The sequence below is a fragment of the Typopeltis vanoorti genome, chromosome 17, assembly GCF_054136105.1.
Source record: "Typopeltis vanoorti isolate ZY-2024b chromosome 17, IOZ_Tvanoo_1.0, whole genome shotgun sequence".
NCBI classification, from domain to species: domain Eukaryota; kingdom Metazoa; phylum Arthropoda; class Arachnida; order Uropygi; family Thelyphonidae; genus Typopeltis; species Typopeltis vanoorti.
Genome location: NC_143565.1, coordinates 53,622,284 through 53,643,688, shown reverse-complemented (window position 1 = coordinate 53,643,688; position 21,405 = coordinate 53,622,284). Strand labels below are relative to the sequence as shown.

General features: G+C 35.2%; 1 protein-coding gene across 1 annotated transcript in view; it reads left to right on the top strand.

Moving 5' to 3' along the window:
* The first annotated feature begins 2,525 nt into the window (after window positions 1-2,525).
* LOC150097396 (uncharacterized) overlaps window positions 2,526-21,405 on the top strand; it is a 28,246-nt gene continuing 9,366 nt past the window's right edge. Inside the window, exons 1-2 of the mRNA XM_090407548.1 lie at window positions 2,526-2,635; window positions 9,366-9,480. Coding sequence (XP_090263674.1) covers window positions 2,588-2,635; window positions 9,366-9,480 — 163 coding nt within the window. The 5' untranslated portion in view covers window positions 2,526-2,587. The remainder of the gene's footprint in view (window positions 2,636-9,365; window positions 9,481-21,405) is intronic.

The following is a 21,405-nucleotide window of genomic DNA, read 5'->3' as shown; positions in this document are numbered from 1 at the left end:
TAACCTTCACTGGTCGCTATTCATGATAACGGGCCCAAAACTATCTCTAATTTTAAGCAGCATCCAGTGAATGGACGGCAAATGACAGCAACCATCCTATAGGCCCAATCCTAATGCAATATGTTATTGTCTGAAATAGTGTGGTTTTATGATTGATTTTCGTGTTTACGGTACGAAAAACTCGAGTTTCCGAGAGAGAGAGAGAGAGAGAGAGAGAAACACTCACTTGCCAGTGCCAGAAATCGAATATAACTAGGAAAAAGGTCGAAGAAAGGCATAGAAAAAGTTCAAGGTGCGATAATATATGGACTGTTTGATTACAATTGAAATATTTAAAGTTGAAATTATTTCTTCCGTATAACGAGAAGTGCATCGCAATAAATAATACACATCGGCAATACTAAGTTCCGATTAGACAGAAAGGCTAATCGGAAAGCGGGAATCTGATAGCTGAGTAAGTGGTTAAACATAATAAAATGAAATGAAGGTTATTTAATTTTATTACGATGTAGAAACTTCAAAGAAGTTTCTACATCGAAAATCTTCTTCTATATAAGGACTGGAGCTGTTATCCCAATCAATGGTAAAACGAAGAATAAATCGGAAAAAGTACCCTTTTGGAAATTATTATTTTTCCCGATTGAAAGAAAGAAAGCTGAAAAAACTCGTGTTACTTATTTATACACAAGTTCCAACCTCCTTTGACTATAATCATATAATCCGTGAATGCTCTGGCAGGAAACAGGACATTCAGTTGATCGTCAACACTATTTTCCATTGTAAATATGGGCAAAAGTTATAAATTATTTATACAAAATTATAGTTTTAAAACTTGTCTATATCGGTGTCATAAACACGTCAGTTCATACTTCACGCACGCAAAACAGATGAAAATTCAGAAAACAAAAACGGCAACTCATGACAAATGACAACGTTCGATTGTATTGGTTAATAACCAATACAATCGAACAATAACCAATCACAGCACTGATTTCTGGGTACTATTGTCTCAGAGCACACGTCCTGCCTCGCCTTCTGACCGAAATGCTAAGAATTTGACTGCGTCATCTGTACGTCCGTTCAAAGGTGTATATATTTGTGACTGCACACTCGGGTTATTAACGTGAATGTGATGCGATGGTTACGCATCGAAAAAGTGTCCTCTTCATGAATAATTAGCATACAGGGTCGCCCCTAGGAATTTTGTCGCCCCGTGCAGTAGCATATTTTGCTGCCCCTTCTCCCTTATTTTTCGTATAGTTTATGCGAATTTTGCCCCCCCCCCCCCGTGCAAACGCACGTTTTGCACCGTCGGTAGAGCCGGCCCTGTTAGTATATTGTGTTTAATTTTAAGAATCACGCGAATGTAGGAATTAGGGAAGTTTTTAAAAAGAATAAATGCAAAAATATAACTTTCGATGATATTGGTATTCTGTGGGTGTGCGCCGCACATCCTGAATATATGCCTCTGCTACTAACATTATATATATTATGTAAATTGAAGTGCATGTACAACTTCCTATTCTAAATGGTGTTTTTTTTATTATTATTATTTATTTATTTTTTATTATTTTATTTTATTTTATTTTTATTTATTTTTTTTTTTAATGTGAATCCCACACACGAAAACTTCTAAATCTACAATACATTTCATATCATTTTTCAAGCCACTTCAAGATTTCGATAAACAAGATGTTCTCACGACAGGGAAAGAAAAATCGCTTTCTGCCCAGAAATAGGATCACGATAAAACAAGTAAAGCCACGAAACGTATATCCTCCTCGTTTTATCAAATACCGTTTTTGTTGTTTTAGGGTAGGACTGGATACCTCACCACTTCAGGTTTTCTAAACATTCTTCGCTTCTCAGATATGATTCGAATCCCGTTCTTTCTATCTAAAGGGATACAAAAAAGCTACTTTTGGTGCAAAATAAAACTCTCGTTTATAACGAGGTTTCTTTTCCATTCGGAGAAGAGATTCTTACACTACGACATATCGTTCTCAAGTCGGAGGCGGTGTTCCTAAAACCATCTTAATGAAGATTGATTCTGTTCTTCTTTTTCATCAACCCACTCATGATCACAAACGCAACTAATTTGGATTATGGCGAAGAATTAATATTTAGTATTGTTATTTTATGATTATATATAAAAAAAAAAAAAAACCTACAGATTACGAACTGAATTAAGTGCACGTTTCCAGCTAAATTATTCCGAATGACGCCATGCTTAAATACCAGGAAGGAATTTGTTATTCTGTGTGCAAAGAGGAAAAATTGCCTTATAATCAAACTAGTATTGCAAAACAGATGTTTGGTCACAGTTTTTTTTTTTTTTTTTTTATATAATTCTCCTCGCAAAAGCATCTCTGGTATACATCAATGCTGGTACTTAAAGGGAAAATACGACTTTCCTTGGAAGTCGTATTCTTCCTTTAAGTCATATATAACCTTGGATATATATATATATATATATATATATATATATATATATATATATATATCCAAGGTTTTATATATATGACCGTTGTGCATCGTAAAGCACTACAGTTAGCAGATTTTCTTCAGTTTTCCCCGTCATCACATAATGGCCGACGTTCGAGATATTCCATCTCCATGGGACGGCCCTGTACAGGTAAGTAGTGAACTTTCAATAAACCTCAATAAGTTCAACTTCATTCGTCCACTGTTAATATGCCATTTTAAGAAATTTAAATCGGAGTAAATGGTTTAAGTTTTTGAGTAGAAACGTTTCTTAATATTAAGAAAACTGAAAACTGAAACCCAAATCAACTTTATGTATTTGATAACATATAACCTTAATTATCAATATATATTTCTGTGCTTTCTTTTCTTTTCTATTTTTTTCCGTCCCAGAGAGTATAGCCTGCTATCCTTCGTATGAATTTCGTTTCTCCAGTTTCGATTCTTTTTTCTTCTGCAGTTTTTATTGTCCATAATTCACTTCCGTACAGTAGAGAAAGTCTTGCCAAAACTTTATAAACTCTTATTCTTGTATGCTTTTGAACTTGGTTAGGTTTGAAAATATTATTTGATCATTCCTGTTATGTTCAGAAAGTGAAATTTTGATATCAATGTCAGCTTATGATACAGCACACCCAAGGTATTTGAAACAATTAATTTGTTCTCAAATTTTATTTTCCATCATAATTTTACTTCTGACTGGCGATGATCCTTTAAAAGCTATGACTTTTGTTTTTCTGTTGATATCTGCAATCAAAATGTTTTTTGCACTTATTTTTAAGGCGTATATCGATTTTTGGAGTTCATCGTCACTTCTTGCTATGATTATCTGGTCATCTGCAAACAAAAGGGTATTAAGTGTAGTCCCACGATCCAGTTTAAATGTTGATTTATTATATTTTCCTTCAATTTCTTTACTATGTCATCTATATACATATTAAATAAGAATGACATTGGGTATTCTTGACTTCGCTGATTCTTACAGCTATTTGGTTGTTCTGATTCATGTTAGTTATTGCAGCAAGCAGCTAATTTAGATTATCATGTGCGGGCCACAGTTTGTTCCTTAAGACTCTGTCGAAGGCTTTCTGGTAGTCTACAAATGATATATGTGTTTCTGTGTTGTATTCGAAATGTTTTTCCATTAATATTTTTAATGTAAAAGCTTAGTCAATGCACGATCGCCCTTTTCAGAAGCCATTTTGTTCTTCGCAAAGTTTATCTTCTACATATGATTTTAGTTTTAAAGTTAACATTTGTGCATATAACTTCTAACCAGTACTTAGAAGACTTATTCCTCTGTAGTTTTCATAGTTGCATTTATCGCCTTTTAATATATTGGAATGATAACTGCCTTATTCCAACTTTCTGGGATTTTTTCTTGCTGCTAGATATTGTTAAATAATTATAAAAGTCGTTTCATGAATAGGATGCCTGCATATATTTGAGTTCTGTATTTATTCCATCTTCTCCAGGGGATTTTCATGATTTGCTTTGCTGTACTGCTTGTTGGATTTCTTGTAATATTATTTCTTCTACTGTATATATTTATATTATGTAAGTTTTATATAAGTATAAGCATTATGTCAGATTTGTTACTATCTTGCCGTAAGTTTTGGAATCCAGCCAGGCTTTCTCTTATTGATTATTTCAAGTTTCAGTTTTTCTTTTATTCTCTTATTCATATTTCTCAGAATGCGTGCGCCAGCCCAAGATTAAATCCTGAGTGCGCCACTGGCGCACTCAGGATTTAATCTTGGGTTTGTATATATATATATATATATATATATATATATATATATATATATATATATATATATATATATATGTATATATATATATATATATGTATATATATATATATATATATATATATATATAATATAATATAATATAATATATATATAAATGTCTAAGAAAAATATTGGGAATATACTGGCCAGATAAAATTTCAAATATGATATTATGTGAAAGAACAAACCAACCCAGTATCGCAAATAGAAATAAAAAAGAGGAAATGGAAATGGATTGGACATCCTATCAGAAATCCTGATAAAGACATAGCTAGGACAACTATGGAATGGAACCCACAGGAAAAATAGAAAAAGGGATCGCTCCAAGATGATTTGGAGGAGGCAGACAAAGATGGAGATAAAGCAGACGGGAAGATCCTGGAGTGAATTCAAGAGAGAGAGAGAGAGAGAGAGAGAGAGAGAGAGAGAGAGCGGCAGCAAACAGAGCCCAATGGAAGGAATTAATTGAGGCCCTATGCTCCGCAGGGAGTGAAGAGGCTAAGTAAGTATTTAATGAACACGTGTCCTATAAGCATGAAACTTATGTAGAACATCATCCATATAACGTTTCCATTTTAACACCTAAAGTTTGGAAACGTTATATGGATGATGTCTTCATTGTTTGGAGCCATGGACATGAATCCCTTATGGTTTTCCTCGAACATCTCAATAGCCGACATCAAAGTATTAAGTTTACTGCTGAGCTTGAAACGGATAATTCCTTGCCTTTTCTTGATGTCAAACTGACTCGCTCTTCTGCTGGTAAACTAAAAATATCGATATATAGAAAACCCACACATACCAACAGATATCTGCACAGTCAATCCCATCATTTCCCTCCTCATAAGCTTGGAATAATTTCCACCTTGGGACATAGAGCCCGTTCTCTTCTTGATGATCCAAATGAACTGCTTACAGAAATAAACCATCTGAAAACTTCTTTCGAAGTTAATGGATATTCCAAGAAAATCATTAACAAATTCCTTCTTAATCCTCCCAGACATCACTCAGAAGAAACAAATAGATTCAAAAGCAATATATCTATTACTTACATAAGTACTGTTTCACATAAATTAGCAAAAGTTCTAAAAAATACAATATCGGAACCTTGTTCACTCCACTTCCAAAGATCAGTTCCTTAATTAGCCACCCAAAACCTTCTCATCATCAACTCAAATACCCTGGCGTATATAAAATATTATGTGACTACGATATTCCTTATTTCGGGCAGACAGACAAATCTGTCGAAATGCGTATGGAAGAACACATGAGAGACATTACTTACAAGAGACAGCGAGCAAGTGCATTATCAAGTCATATCCTCTTCTCGGCTAATCCTAATGATGATAACCAAAGTCACAAAGTCTGCTGGGAAAAATCTACAAACATCTTCCGTTGCAGTGACGAAATAGAGAGAAAAATTGTGGAATCGAGAGAAATCATCTTCAATCCTGTTCATCTAAATAACAACTTAAGCTACAACCTCCCGGATAGTCATTCAGCTGTAATCATGTACTGGCGTTCACGTGATGCAGCAAGCACGCACTCTCCCAACAATGCAACAAATGAAAGAACAGCTTCAAATACAACTACAACGTTTTAATGCTAATTATGTATAAAGACTGTCTATGATGTTCATAGTCTTTTAACCCTCAATGTTTAGTGTTTTTTCTTTTATAATGTCACCTGAAGAAGGCTGTTACAGGCCGAAACTAGTAGTGTGTTTATATTAAAACCTTTTTAATTAAATCTCGGTTCTAGTCATTCAATTTTTTTCATAAAACTATATATATATATATATATATATATATATATATATATATATATATATATATATATATATATATATATATATATATGCTCCTCCTGTGGTACTTACCCGTGATCCCAGGTAGAGACAAAAGTGTCTATCTGTTCCAGTGATTCTTCTATTATTTTAAAAGTTAGATTTTGTTTAGGACTTATCTTCATTATTTTTGTCTTTTTGCTCTTTATTTTTAAGCCACATTTAGAGTCTTCCTGGTTTAAGTTATCCATGTTTTTTGCATGTGTTGGTGCTTTTCAGCTATCAAACATATGCCGTCAGCAAATTCTAAATCATTTAGTTTGTTTGTCCACCCCATTGTATATTTATATTATCAACTGTTGTGTTTCTCATCACCCAATCAATTTCAACAAAAAATATTGTGGGGGAGAGTATACATCCTTGTCTTACACCGCTAGTGGTATTAACTGCTTCGGTTAATTTTCCATTGCATAGTGTTTTAATTTTGCAGTTGTCATACCTTTTCTTCACCAAGCTTATATCAAAACTCATATTCAAATGCCTTTTCAAAATCTATAAAGCCTAAATATGAGCTGTTTTGTCATTCCAGTGATTGCTCTTATTATTCATAGGATTATTATTTGGTCAATACAGGATCTATTTGAGTTCAAGGCTGCTTATTCTTCCCTCAACCTCCTTTCAATTTTGTATTTCATTCTTTCCACGATTATTCTAGTAAAGATCTTGCTGCCGTGCTCAGCAGTGAGATTCCTCTCCAATTTTTGCATTCTGTAATATCACCTTTTTTTTTTTTTTGGTACATTGACCAGTATTCCTATATCCCAGTCCTTTGGCCATTTTTCTTTCTCCCATATCTCATGTATCGATGGGTGTAAATATCTCTGTTGACAATTTAATATCTGTTTTTATTAGTTCTGCTGTTATCTGTCCCTGCTACTTTCCATTTATTAGCTTCTTTATTGCTCGTGTTATCTCTATTCTCTTTATTTCTCCTACACTTATATCTGGTGTCTCCATTTCAATGTTCTCTGGCAGTATTTCTTCCTGAAATTACTTCCTGAAAGAGTAATTTAGTCTAATGATAATATTATATTATTATATAATATAGTCAATAAATTTCTATTTGTCTTTTATTTGATTTGCTTTTCTCATGTTTTTCCCGGTTATTTTTCTTTATCTCACATAGTTTCTTAGAGTCATAGTTCCTTTCAGCTTGTTCTGCCTCCCCACATAATTCTTCAATATTTATTTATCTTTCATCATTTATTGCGCACTTTTAACTTGTTTATTTTTTTCTTTATACATTTTGTTTTTCTCTCACTTTTTCTTCTAAACTTTGACTTCGCAGTATTTTTTTCCCTCATTTCTCTTCTTTCCTCACTTAACTCTATTATTTCATCTGTTATCCATTGTTTCTTTCACCTATCCTGCCTCCCAAGTATTTCTTTAGCTGTTTTATTATAAACTTGTTTTATTTCTCTCCAGTTGTCCTCTATATCCGCATGTTCAATATTTTTGTTTCATATTTATTTTTAATTGTATATGCAAAGTTTTCTGAATAATCCTTATTTTTTAATTTATTTAAATTTATCGTTTTCTCTGATTTCTTGTTAAAAAAACTTGGCTAGTTTTATTTTTTTATCTTCGCTATTATTAATATATGATCTGTATACGCATCTGATCCACTTTTTGTTCTTACATCTTACAGAGAGGATCTCCAGGTTTATTTATTATTATACGGCCTATTGTATTTGATTTTTGCTATTACCATCTGGTGATATCCAGGTATATTTATGCATGACTTTATGTTTAAACAGAGTGCCTCCTATTAAGTTATTTGAAGAGGCAGCAATCTTTTAATATTGTTTCATTTTCATTTTCAATTCCTAGTCCTTCCTTTCCCATAATTGCTTCATATCCACTATTATCTTTACCCACCTTTGTATTTGCATCTCCCAGAAGCAAAATTATGTCTCTTCTATTACTCATATCTATCTCTACCTCTTTCTGTAGTAGTTCATATAAATTTTTAGCATTGTTTCTAGGGACATATTATATTCATTATTGTAACATTTTTATATCTTGTTTTAAATCTAGCTCTTATCATTCTTTCTGGTATTTCCATTCCAACAATGCCTTTCTTACCTCCTCAGACATCCTTTGAAGACAATTTGACTTCGCCAATTCCTTTCCATCTGGTTTTGATAAGTCCCAGGACTTGTATATGGTATCTGTACATTTCTCTTACTATTTGGTGTACTTTACCAGTCTGGTACATTGTTCTGATGTTCCAGCACCAAATTTGGGTGTGAAGGGATATCGTCACATCCCTTCCAGACTTCCGTCTGTTGGCTTCTCTAAATGAGCTTTCACCAGCATGCATCATCTCCTCTGGAGCAACATAAATCCAATTTCTTGAGGTTTCTGTAACAATGTTTTTTGCAACCCTCCTCCTTTTTCATCCGAGCTTGGGACCGGCAATGGCAGAGTTGTTCATTAATTAGGCAGTGTCTTATGAATTCAGTAAGGAAATCTTCAAGAAGAATTTTGTGTCTATTAAATAAACGGAACATATACTTCTGACAACTGTGACTGAAACTGACAATGCTCCTCAGACAGTTTCAATTAAATTACAGATATTTCATATATTAATCAACCTTTTATTCCTTATATATATAATCAACCTTATATAGGGTAGGTGAGGTCTTTTAATCCTATCTAGCTTTTTTGGAGACTAAGTGGGCAGTTCAATCTCCACCGGTAGCAAATCAGAAATAGGCTACCGGTGGCCTAAGGCTATAACTAATTATAAGCGGTATAAGATGAAGAGACAGGCAAAGAAGTGCTGCCATCGCTTGGTACCTAACCCTAACAGGATATGTTACTGTTTGAAATAAAGTGAGTTCTACGGACGATTTTCTTGAGTTTACAGGACGAAAAACCCAAGGTTCCAGGAGAAAAAATCCGCTTGCTTGTGCCAGAGATTGAAAAACTAGGGAACCGGTTGAAGAAAGGCTTAGAAAAAGTTCCTTTAGTCGGCTATTAGACTTCAATTTAAGTCTATTTTCGTGTAGACTAGCGCAGAGGATTCAAGCTGCAATTCCATCGAGTTACAGAGCCATTATTTCACATACTGCAATGTTTTCCGCACACGTTTTGCAAATATAGTTATATCGTTAACTTGTACTTTTTTTAACTACAGGCTTTTTTGTGATTATGTCTATGCTTAAAAATTAGTTCATGAGTGATTAACAGCTTGCAATGCGTAACTGACAAAAAAAAATCACTGTTTTTGTTTACAGTCATTAAACTGGTTCGTTGGATTCAGCAATCCTGTTAAGCTTTGGGAACAGAACTACATTCTTATCGTTCTGGAACTGGTAGTTTATATCAGCACAGCAAGTGCGATTAGATACGGTAAGTTATTTAATCTTTTTTTAAGCTGAAATATAATTGTGTTAAACATGATAACAGCACCTGTACCAGTAAACATTGGTTCCTGAAAGCTAAGAACTACATTTTAATCTGTATATCAAAACATTCTCATGAATACAGACAAATGTGGACAAATATTGCCGGCACACTAATAAATTATATTAAACAAAAAATGCGTTATAAATTTACAAAAAATGTGTTACAAATTAAATTGCAATACGTGTTTTTTTTTTTTTTTGCAAAAGTTACAAATTTTCCAATAACGGACTTAAGGAATTAATGTACAGTGCTTATAGAAAACTCTGCAGAGAGACATTTCAGTACGCAAATGTCCACCCCCAACTGCGACGCAGCTCTCACACCGTCGTACCATGCTTAGCACCAAGTGATTCAGGAGTTCTTGAGGCAAATTGGCCCACACTCCTCCATCAGAGCAAGGATAAGACCTTGTTTGTTTTCTGGAGGGGAATTTCGAACAGCAATGCGTCTACCTATTCTTCCCAAACGTGTTCTATGCGGTTATGATGTGGGGATCGTGCTGACCACTTGATTCGAATAATATCGCCAGTCTCTGTGATATTGTCATCCATTAAAATGAATTCTTCGCCTAACACAGAACAATCGAACATGACATTTAAGAACTTCGTTGCAATATTGTTCACCTCTCATTGTCCGAGATACACCGAGATACAGGTACTTTTTCCAGTATTTGTATCTCGGTGTGTCCATTAAGCATAATGCCTCCCCATACCATGACCCCAGCACTGCCGTATCTGTCCTTTTCAAGAGTATTCTCGCAATGGTAAACAGTACCACTTTCACACCAGATCAAGTGTTGTCTAGAATCGGAAGAAAGACTAAAACAACTCTCATCTGTAAAGAGTACATTAGCCCACTGGTGTCGTGTCCAATTTTTATGGAAATAACACCACTGAAAACGTGCTTTCGATGAGCTTTGGATAAAGGGACCAGACTACAAGCCTTTGGACATATAGGTCTACTTATCGCAGACGTTTTGCCACAATCTGTCGAGATATCGGCATACCTGTGCTCGAATAGAGCGACTCTGTCGTGGTGCATCGGTACGTTTTGCTGTTATAACCAAAAATATGTCTTCATCTCCGTGGTAGAGCGAGGGGGTGACCTATTAGGAAACATCTGGAACACATTCCATTGGTTTGAAACGATGCCCAGAGCCTGGATAGAACGCTATGTGAGATTCCAAACTATTTGGTAATATCAGTAATTCTGCGGCCTTCTTCAAGCTTTTCAATAATTCTTCGCCGCGTGCAATTATCTAGATGATGCCTTTGAAACATTACAAGACATCCAAATTTGTAACTTTATTCCTTCAGGAAAAGAGCTGCTTTCAAACATCGATTAGCGCAGTCTTTTATCCTGTTGAGTGCTACTCTCCTTTGCGCGTGATTCAAAAATTTGAATATGTATCCGCTTTCTACTCGAAATGTCAGTTATACAAACTGTATCAAGCTGATTCGTCTGAATTTGCGGCTATAATTTTTCGAAATAGCGAAATAGTGTTCATCCTTAGGTTTTGGACAATACTGTGTGTGTGTGTGTGTGTGTGTGTGTGTGTGTGTGTGTGTGTGTGTGTGTGTGTGTGTGTGTGTGTGTGTGTGTGTGTGTGTGTGTGTGTGTGTGTGTGTGTGTGTGTGTGTGTGTGTGTGTGTGTGGTCTTTTTTAGTAAAAGATTCAATATCACCGTTCAAGATCACTTTGAATCTAGAATCTGGAAAAGGGTACCACTTGGATTCCACTCCTCAATGAATTTGGCTACAAGTTTTGTTCCGACTCGGTGAACGATGGGCGTTGTTTATCTCTTGTGCTTTCAAAGTACAAGCTGTGGTGACGGCCTTGGTGCAGATGCAGAAGAAGTTGAAAATTCTTTATCTCTTCTCTTCTGTATGGAATAGATACTAGTATTCTTCTTGGCTGTTTGTGTGTAGCTACAGGTGCCAGAGGTAATATACAGAGCATAGGTGATCATCACTTTGTTTTCAGGGGAGGTCAGATATGTGAGTTCCAAGTTATACGTCGGACGTTGGAGTTGGCTAGATGTTGTGTCATAACTTCCACTGTATATCTATACACTTTGTATAGATATATCGTACACTTATACTTTGTATAAGTGTAGGATAATGTATATCTATACACTATCGTACACTTCGATTTGTATGGGAGATCCCACTGAAAACTGGGTGACACGTGCAGATTTGCATATGAAAGGAATGGGAAGGAATATGAGAAGGGTGAAGTTGGAGGCAAGGACATAAGGAAGTGGTATGTTTTCTTGAAGTTGGAAGGAAGAAGTGGTAGTGAGGCTCCAGATGAAACATGAGATCCCTGGAATTTCCTGAAGTAATTCGAATTACCTATGGCGTGGCGATATGTGGAAAAGCTTTCACACATTACAGCTCCCATTTGCTGATATTGTATTTTCTGTTTCAGAGGTTTTTCAGTGGTAGACATGTGAACAACTTCCACTTTAAGTTCTGAGTCTTGTGGTCCCCTATGATTCGTATTCCTTCCAGTTCCATGCAGGGAAAAGAAAGTGCTACCAGTTGTGGGATTTGTTACGTTTCTGTTTGAAAATAGTAGTTCTGTAAGTGCAGCCGACTCTGTTGATCCTGTCAGTGTGTGCGTGCGGCGTGTGTGATGAAGTCCTGTATTTTTGCAAAGCTGTAGATAATCTGTAAAATAGGGGCAGTTTTGGTGGCGATAGTGAACTACTGAGCATTGGGAGGATTATGGACAGTATAAGTCCTTTAATGGATGATTTCATAATGTGATCGAAAGTTGTTGCATAAGTATGATTGGATCCAAGTGTCTTGAGGAGAAAGATGATCCTGAAAGATGTGTTTTCATTTCAAGTGAGATCAGGCTTTGCCTTCCCGTATTGAGTGGCTTGCAGAGTGCGAATCACGTTGTTCAGTGATTGTTGTTCCACAGGAAACGTGTGAAAGCCTTTTGAATGTGATGGAGAAAGTCTCCAGGGGATAAGTATTTTGAGGGTATGCCAGAGTGCTCGCAGATATCGGGTTGATGATTAGTACTCTTCCTCTGAGTGAAGACATTGTTCATATGCTATTCCATTTTCCTTAACACATTTTTTGATGCGGTTGTGCAGTTGTGTCCAGTTCAACGTATTATACATTTGACTGTTGCCAAGGTGCAAGCTTAAGTATTTTTGTCCTTCATTTGACCAAATATATTCAACCGGATAGTCAGTTCTAGACTTCGATCTACCAGATCACAAGCCAGTGGTTTTTTTCAGAGTTTAATTCATCGGTTACTTTCATTTCTTCGTTATTACGTATTATAATGGTGACATCATTAGCATATGCTCATAGGCTAATTTTCAGATGTGGTTCTGTTATGCTGGTTCGTTTAAAGATCATAGTGTCGTGCATTTTTTTAATGATGGGTTCAATAGCTAGTGCATAAAGTAGCCCAAAGAGAGAATATCCTTACTTGATCCCACGAGAATATGGAAAAATGCAGGTAAGTCGATTGCTGATTTTTAAACAGAAAGGTGCATTCCTGTTTGCAGGGCCAGCAGAAGCGGGCATGCGGGCGCTACTACGAAGGGGGTGCCAGGGCACGGGTCATAAGTTCATTTTTAAGAAACAAAATTTTTATCATAAAAACAAAAAATTCTTAGAATGATCAATATTAAAATAAATAAAGCCGGATACACCGAATAAAAATTTTTAAAAAATTGTATATTGCGGCTGTTTACAATTTTGCAGCGAGAGCAGGCTAAATGCTTGCCTGCAGAATCCAAAGTGAAACGGTGAACGGTTTTTATGTGCAGAAACGAATGTTCGTACAAAACATTTGTTGCTACGTAACCAGTCATATGGTACTGTAAAAACTCGATTGTAGCTTAAATATTCCAAAGCACATTACATTCGATTGTTTACTTAGGTTAAGTCCCATGTGAATATTGTAAAAATAAACTTTGTTTGTCTCTGTATAGTTTGTTTTAGATGCTATTGTAAATAACATTCTGGAAGTTAACTGTATATACTGCTTTAATAAGAATATGTTAGAGTGTTAAAAACAAAGGTAATGTTTATATCGCCAAAGCTGCATGTAATAGATCTACATGCTGGCATTAGAAAGATTGTTATTAAAATTTGTTTGTTTGAGAAAGGCTTGCAGGCTCTAAGTGTAAACATCTGCTAAGTCAGTCAGAAAGGTTCAAACAACTTTCCGATGGCCGGCAACTTACAATTAAAAGAAAGCGGAGGAGAACAAAAAGCTTGCCGAACTTGAAACTTAAGATGAAAGAATCAAACTGATTCTTTGGGGGTTGCCAAACTTCATGCAAGGTCTCAGAGGAGGTATAATAAAAAGGGACTGAAGCAAATAGAAGGGGCTGGACGGATCATCCAGAGATTGCTGCAGAAGTAGAGGGGGGGGCCGGTTCCAGAGACGTCCACAGAGAGAGGCTGCCTGGTTCCAGACGCTGTCAAAGAGGAGGCAGCTCGGTTCCATACATTGCTAAAGCTGCCCGGTCCCAGACGTTGCCAAAGAGAGAGAGAGAGAGCTGCTCGGTTCCAGACATCGTCAGAGAGCATCCCAGATCCAGACGTTGGTTGAGAGAGAGGAGTTTTCTGCTTCCAGAAAGAAGCTTCTCGGTTCGAGACGTCGCTAGAGAGAAACGACTTCTAGGCCACAGATAGGACTTTTAAATTGCTGAAAGGAGAAGTCCCAAACGTCGTAGAAGAGAAAAGTTTCCGGTCCAGAGGGATCCTGATTGACAGTTGACAACAGTTTCATTTTTCTTGGAGGCAGCATTTTCAGTTTCTTAGAGGCAGCAATTCAAGCTACTTGAGACGGCAGTCGTCCAGGCATTTTCGGTGAGCCCAAGTAGAGGAGAAAAGGCGAGGCAAATTTCCCGAAGTACCTTCACTCGTAAGTTTTTTTTTCACCGTGGGAGAATAACATTTTTCCGGAACTGTACGAGTCCCGCTACATTCCCAATTGATATAGCCGAAGCCAAAATTCCAGATGAAGATCTGAGATGAAAGAATTGCCATAGAACTTTTAGTGAAAGGATTCTCTTAAGGACTCTTAAGTGTCCTTAAGAGAATCAATTGGCATGTTAGAAGTTGATATCAAATTTGTAAGGAAACTTAACAGAGAGATTTAGGTAAACCTCTTTGCGAGTAAGCTTGGAGTTTAATAAGTAAAATTTGTAAACTGAGCGTAGATAACGTTTTGTGTTAAAGAAAGTATTTTAAAGTTGAAGAAAAAAGGTTCTAAATTTTGCTGAAGAGTTTTTATAGAAGGACAGAGAAAGCAATATCCCTAATTTTTAAATTCGTGTACATTTCATAGTAATGTAAATAAATGTTATTAGACTTTCTTGTAAACATAGCACCTAATAATATAAACAAGAGAGATTCTGAGAGAGAGAGAGAGAGAGAGAAAGAGAAAGCGTGCACAGCTACATTAAAATAATGGAGAATAAAGTATAAAGTAAAGAAAAAAAGACATCACAAGTAATTAATAGAAATTACAAGTATACAAAGTTAAAATAATAATAAAATTTTACAATGTTGCAGTAATGACAGGATAGCAACAGTAGATTTATAACAGTACGCATCTCAATAGGCTACTGACAGTAGCGCAGTGCAGACTATTGTTTCGTCTCTATGTCGTGTTGTGTAATAATTTCTTGTGGGTATAAAATAGAAATGGAATCAAAAATTAAAACAAGTTATCTGGTGCACAAAATTGTAAGCGCCATGCTGCGAAAGAAGCAGATATTAAGAAACAAACTGGGGCTCTTAATAAATTTGTTAAAATATTAAAATATTCTGATGCAGATTGTAACCAACTCGATACATCAGAAATCAGAGTTGAAGAACCGTGCACATCGTCCAGTTTGAATGAAAGTACTATTACAACTGTTGAACAAGATAACAAGACGCAGGATTTAAGTGAAAAACAGTTAGGAGAAGATTTAGTTGTAGTTGACCACGAAACTAACACATTGTTATGTCTCTGTAAATTTAGAAGATCCAGGTGAATGGGGAAATATTGATGAAAAATTACGAGTTGTTTTAATTGAAATGGGGCCTGTTCAAAAGAAAAATATAATATATCCCAGAGATACATATGGTCATAAATTTGGCGATACGTATTATAATAAAAAAATGGAAAACGGGGAGCTCGTGCCAAGAACATGGCTCATTTATTCCGAAACTTTAAATTCTGTTTTTTGCTTTTGTTGCAGACTTTTCGCACCTACTGAATCAAGTAGTCTTGTAGAAGTTATAACGATTGAAGAAATGTAAGTACAACTTTGCATAGACATGAGACTAGTTTAGCTCACATGAAAAATTTTTTTAAAATGGAAGGAACTTGATAAAAATTTAAGAAACAAAACTACTATTGATTGCCAGACTCAAAGCATGTATGAAATAGAAAAGAAACATTAGACGAGTGTAACTAAGATGAAAAGCCAAACGGCTATTTTTTTTTTGGCGAGGTTGATCAGTTAAGGGGATAAAAATCCCTTATTGTTTTTTCAGCCAGTAAGCGAAACAAAGATCGAAAAACTACGATCTGAACGTTTCGCTTACTGGCTGAAAAAACAATAAGGGATTTTTATCCCCTTAACTGATTAGACGAGTGTTTTAGAACGCTTGATTGAAATTATAAAATTCCTTGGTAGCAAAAATTTAGCTTTTCGCGGATCATCTGATAAATTATATGAAAGGAATAACGGCATTTTTTTAAAATTAGTCGAACTATTTGCGAAGTTTGATCCCGTTATGGAAAATCATGTTGAAAGGGCCCCACAAGGAAACAATAGAGTACACTATTTGAGTAAAGACAGTCAAAATGAAATATTGAAAACTCTAAGTAATGCAATCAGGGATACAATTTTATTATCAATTCGAAAATCTAAATATTATTCCATAATTTTAGACTGCACACCTGATGCAAGTAAAACAGAACAAATGACCATTATTATTATTCGCTTTGTTTCCTGTGACAATGGAATTGTCAAGATCAGGGAAAACTTTTTAGGTTTTGCAGATATATCAGATTCCACAGGACATGGTTTATGTGCAACAATAGTGGAACAACTGGAAAAATGGAACATCTCCATTGAAGACATGCGAGGTCAAGGGTATGACAATGGGGCAAATATGAAAGGGAAAAAATATGGGCTCCAAAATTTGCTTTTGAACAAATTTCCACGAGCTTTTTAAGTAATGTGCTGCTCATACTCTAAATTTAATCATTAACGATGCAGCCAAAGTGAATGCAGATACAATTAGTTTCATTGCAATTATTCAAGAAATATATAATTTCTTTTCATTCTCTTACAAACGTTGGGAATCCTTTTAAAGTTCGTAAAAATTTTAACATTGAAACAGCCATCAGAAACGCGATGGGAAAGTAAAATTAATGCAATCCGCCCTCTACGATATCAGTTAGGAGAAATTTAATGCACTTTTTAAAATTTTAAATAATGAAAATTTTAATAAAGAAACTCAGCATGAAGCACAAACATTATGTGCTAAAATGAAGGACTACAAATTTATTTGTTCTCTTATAATTTGGCATGATTTACTTAACAGAATAAAGCCTGTGAGTAACATGCTTCAAGACAAAAATATGAACATTACACTTGCTTTAGAATCTATCGAAAACTTAAAAATATTCTAACAAGAGTATCGATCAGATACAAATTTTAAAGAAGTTCTAAAAACGGCAAAAGAACTGAGTGAAGAGGTGGATGGAGAACAAGAATTTAAAACTGGTACGGAAGTTCGACGACGAAAGAAGACATGACAATTTGACTACGAGCATCATGACGAAACGCCACAATTGCCAGAAGATAAATTTAGACTGAATGTGTTTTATACACTTCTAGATGCTGCAATGTGTTCATTAATAGAACGTTTTAAACAACTAAAACATATTATGATAATTTCAATTTCTTGTATAGATTACTACAAATTAATAACGAAGATTTACGAAAAAATTGTGACGATTTAGAGATTCTCTTTAAGGACGGCGACAATAAAGACGTAAATGCAATAGAATTATATGACGAGTTATGTGCTTTCCGGGATATTTTTCGGAAGGATAATTTAAATATTCAAAACCCTTTTGATATTCTTAATTTTATTGTGTCCAATAATTTATCTTTCCCTAACTTTTCAATTGCTTTAAGAATACTATTAACCTTACCTGTTAGTGTAGCGAGCGGTGAACGTTCCTTTTCCAAGTTGAAATTGATTAAAACCTACTTAAGAACAAATATGTCACAAAAAAGGCTTGTTAGTTTGGCGTTAATAGTTATTGTAAATGATGCATGTGCGGAATTAGACGTTAAGACCATTATTTCTAATTTGGTGAATATGAAATCAGGAACCCTAAAATTTTAATAAAAAAATTTCAAGTATATTTATGTAATTTAATTTATTTTCTGTTATTCTGTAAAGATTTTATTTTTTGAATACTTACATTAATATTAATATAATGTTCTAATTATTATATCTGAATTCTTTTCTTATTTTCTCATCTTGAGTTTCTTTTATTTTCCTAAAAGATAGTTCCACTTATAAAAATTATTAAAAAATTTTTACAAGTTACTAAGAATTTAGTAAAATGCAAGAATTTTTTAAACTTTAGTTCAAATAAATTTTAACTTTAATTAAAATTCATTTTAATTTTGTTAGCGATTCGGGTCGGTGAGAAGGCTATAATCCCTGTTTCATTATATTCAACGATTAAAGTGAAGTGACTTTATCAAAATTTGCTTTAACTTTTGAGAATTTTTTGAATATTCGGGTTTTTAACGCTTATCCTGCCTGGTCAACACCCCCGGTTCGTTACATTTAGCGAACCAACGTGTGTGGCTGTTCTGTCAAAATTTATTTAAGAAATTTCAAATAATTTAAATTTTTATTATCGTAAAAGAACCACACACGCCTGGATCGTTACAGGTGCGCTTAGATAGACATTGCATTCGGGCGGCAAAGACCCTAGCACCGGCTCTGCCTGTTTGAACTGCTTCAGTAATGAGAAGGACATATCCGAATGCTTTAGAAATTCGTGCTCTAGTCTGTCTCTACTAAAGGCTTTTTCCTCATCAAGGCTTATGAATGCTAGGTTTTCATTTTGAATGTTTGCAATGTGGATGAAAGTTTTTGTTAGATTGAGATTGTCGTGTATTGATCCTCCTGGAACAGAATAAGTTTGGTATTATTCAATAACTTCAGGCAGTGTAGACTTCAGTCGATCTGCGATAACTTTAGAAATTTAATTTTGCAGTCTGTATTGATTAGTGAGATTGGACGCCAGTTTCGAATGTTTATGTAGTTTCCCTTCTATGTTATCAATCGTGCTACTGCGGTGACGGATTGTGGAAGCACATTGAAATAAGCCTGTTGCAGTGTTTTAAGGAGAAGCTGTCCGAATTTTCCTTAGAACACTTAGAAAAACTCTGATGCGGATAATTCTATCTTTGCATGGCTTGGTGGGCTGAGTGATATTCAGGACTTTCTTCCGGGAGATAATGATGGTGTTGTTCGACTTGTCGGATGCGTATTGCTATGCTGATTCTTCTGATAACTGTAAAAAATAATTTTAGTTTTGATTATAGGTGTGGCCATCATGTTTTCGTTGGTTCTATATTCGCTTCCAGCACGTGTGTGTAGATATTAAAGCCTGAATGTTTAACACAATCTGAATCTTGCAGGCGTATTGTTGAAGATCCAATAGGCTCTGCTTGATCTACATTTTTCCGAAGCAGCTTGAAGTAATGATCTCAGATTTAGGAGGATATATGAGAGATGTTTATACCAGGTGGTTGAACTTCTATATTGCAACCACTAGACGTCTGCTTGAACAAACCATTTAAAGATCACATGCGAGAAGAGTGGAATAATTGGATGCTGACTGGTGAAAAATCATTTATAAACGGTGGATCTATGCGCGCTGGATTACTTGATTTGTTGTACAATTTTGTGTTCAAAGCACGGAATAAAGTAAAAGTAGAGACTGTAATAAAATCATTTAAAAGTGTGGTATCTCTAATCTTGTGGATGGTACCGAAGATGATCTGTTGTGGGACATTGATGACGATGAAAACGAAATCAATTCACCGGATTCGAACGGGGATCCATATGACGATCATTTAAACAATGAATCTGAAGCAACAAATGATGAAGAAAATTAACATGAAAACTAAGGTTAATAATTATTATTTGTTTTTTAAAACTTACATCTATTGTAATATTTTAAATAAATTTATGTAACAAAAAATTAATCTGATTTGTTTATAAACACTGCCTATTTTCTTATATAACGATGTATTGTAACTGCCTAAATGTTCATCCAAGAAATTAAGCTTCCCTTTTTATACTCGTCATATAAGACGACCCAGGATTTCTAAGGATTTCTGTAGTATTTGAGAGTCGTCTTATACGCCGACATATACGGTATATTTATATATCGAGAAAAATTAGGGGTGCTGCAGTTCCGCAGTGCCTATGCACGAGCCGCCCCTGTAATACGACAATATTACATATTTACATAAAAGTAACGGGTGATCTTTATTCACGCTGTTAAATAGCAGGAAAATCTCTTTCTTCGCCCTTTTTTTTTTTTTTTTTTTGGTGTGGGTGGGTGGGGGGGCAATGGTGTTGTGATGCAGTCACCCTGTTCAGCCGCCCTAGAGTTGACTGCATCACCCTAGAGTTAATTACGTGGATCGCAATCTTGGTGGAAAAGATCTAAGGTGTGGTGATGATGCTCATGTTGAGTACAACTTTCATCTTTTGTTTCAAGATTGCAAGGAGCTACCTCTCTCAGCGAAACTGTGGGGTATCTAGTCTTGTGTGTCGAAGATAGAAACTATTATATAAAAAACTATTATATTATATCTGTGCCTGAAACTATTATAGTTTCAGGCACAGAGTTAAATATGCAAAGATGCAGAGGCAGAGATTTTCCTGTTTGCCTATTTTTTGCAATTATTTAAGTACAATTATATACTTGAATAATCGACTTTATATTATGTAATAAATCCATTAAGGCCTTTTATGGTCAAAGGGGGGGGGGGAAGGTGAGGCACTTTACCCTTAGCTTTGGAAGAGTAATGGCCAGCCACACTCCACTTTAACCAATCACACAGAGCTGACCCAAGGCTATTAATAATTTAATTTGCTTCCGGGGAAAAGAGAGTTGTTTAAAGTAGTGTGAGTTATACGGTCGAATTTCTTGAGTTATAGGATTCAAAACTCGAGTTTCTCAGAGGGGGAAAGAAAACTACTCACTCGTGCAAGATCAACTAAGTCGGGATCAGATCAAAGAAAAAGTAAGAAAAAGTTTTTCTAGAATCGAACTCACAACTGACTGATTTAAAACGCAGATCTCTAAATTTTCTTTTATTTCTTTCTTTCTTTTATTTATTTTTTGCCTATAGGTTAAGAACGAATTTCTACTTTTTTATTTGAGAAACACACCTACCTGCTACTGAATTAGAAGCCTTTATGCAGATGTATGTCATTTACGCAATATATATATGCAAAATACTTGATCACGTGTTCTAGCAACTATTTAAGAATGCTGCTGTTCAGTAATCGTAATATGGTTCTATAATTTGGTTGGAGCAAATGTTATCTCCTCCAGCTTTGAAAAGGGAGCTATTCCGTGTGTTAATTAGTGGAGGAATGACCCACATTGCTTGTCTAAGAAGTGTAACTGTTTCCTAAGGAAAGAGATCGCCGTCATCTGAGAAGGCTTGTACGAACGGACAAACAGAACTTCCAGTGTGCAGCAAATGACTGAAGTGTTTAATGAAGGCTGTTCTCGAACCATATCTCACAGAACTTTGCTCATGGAACTGAA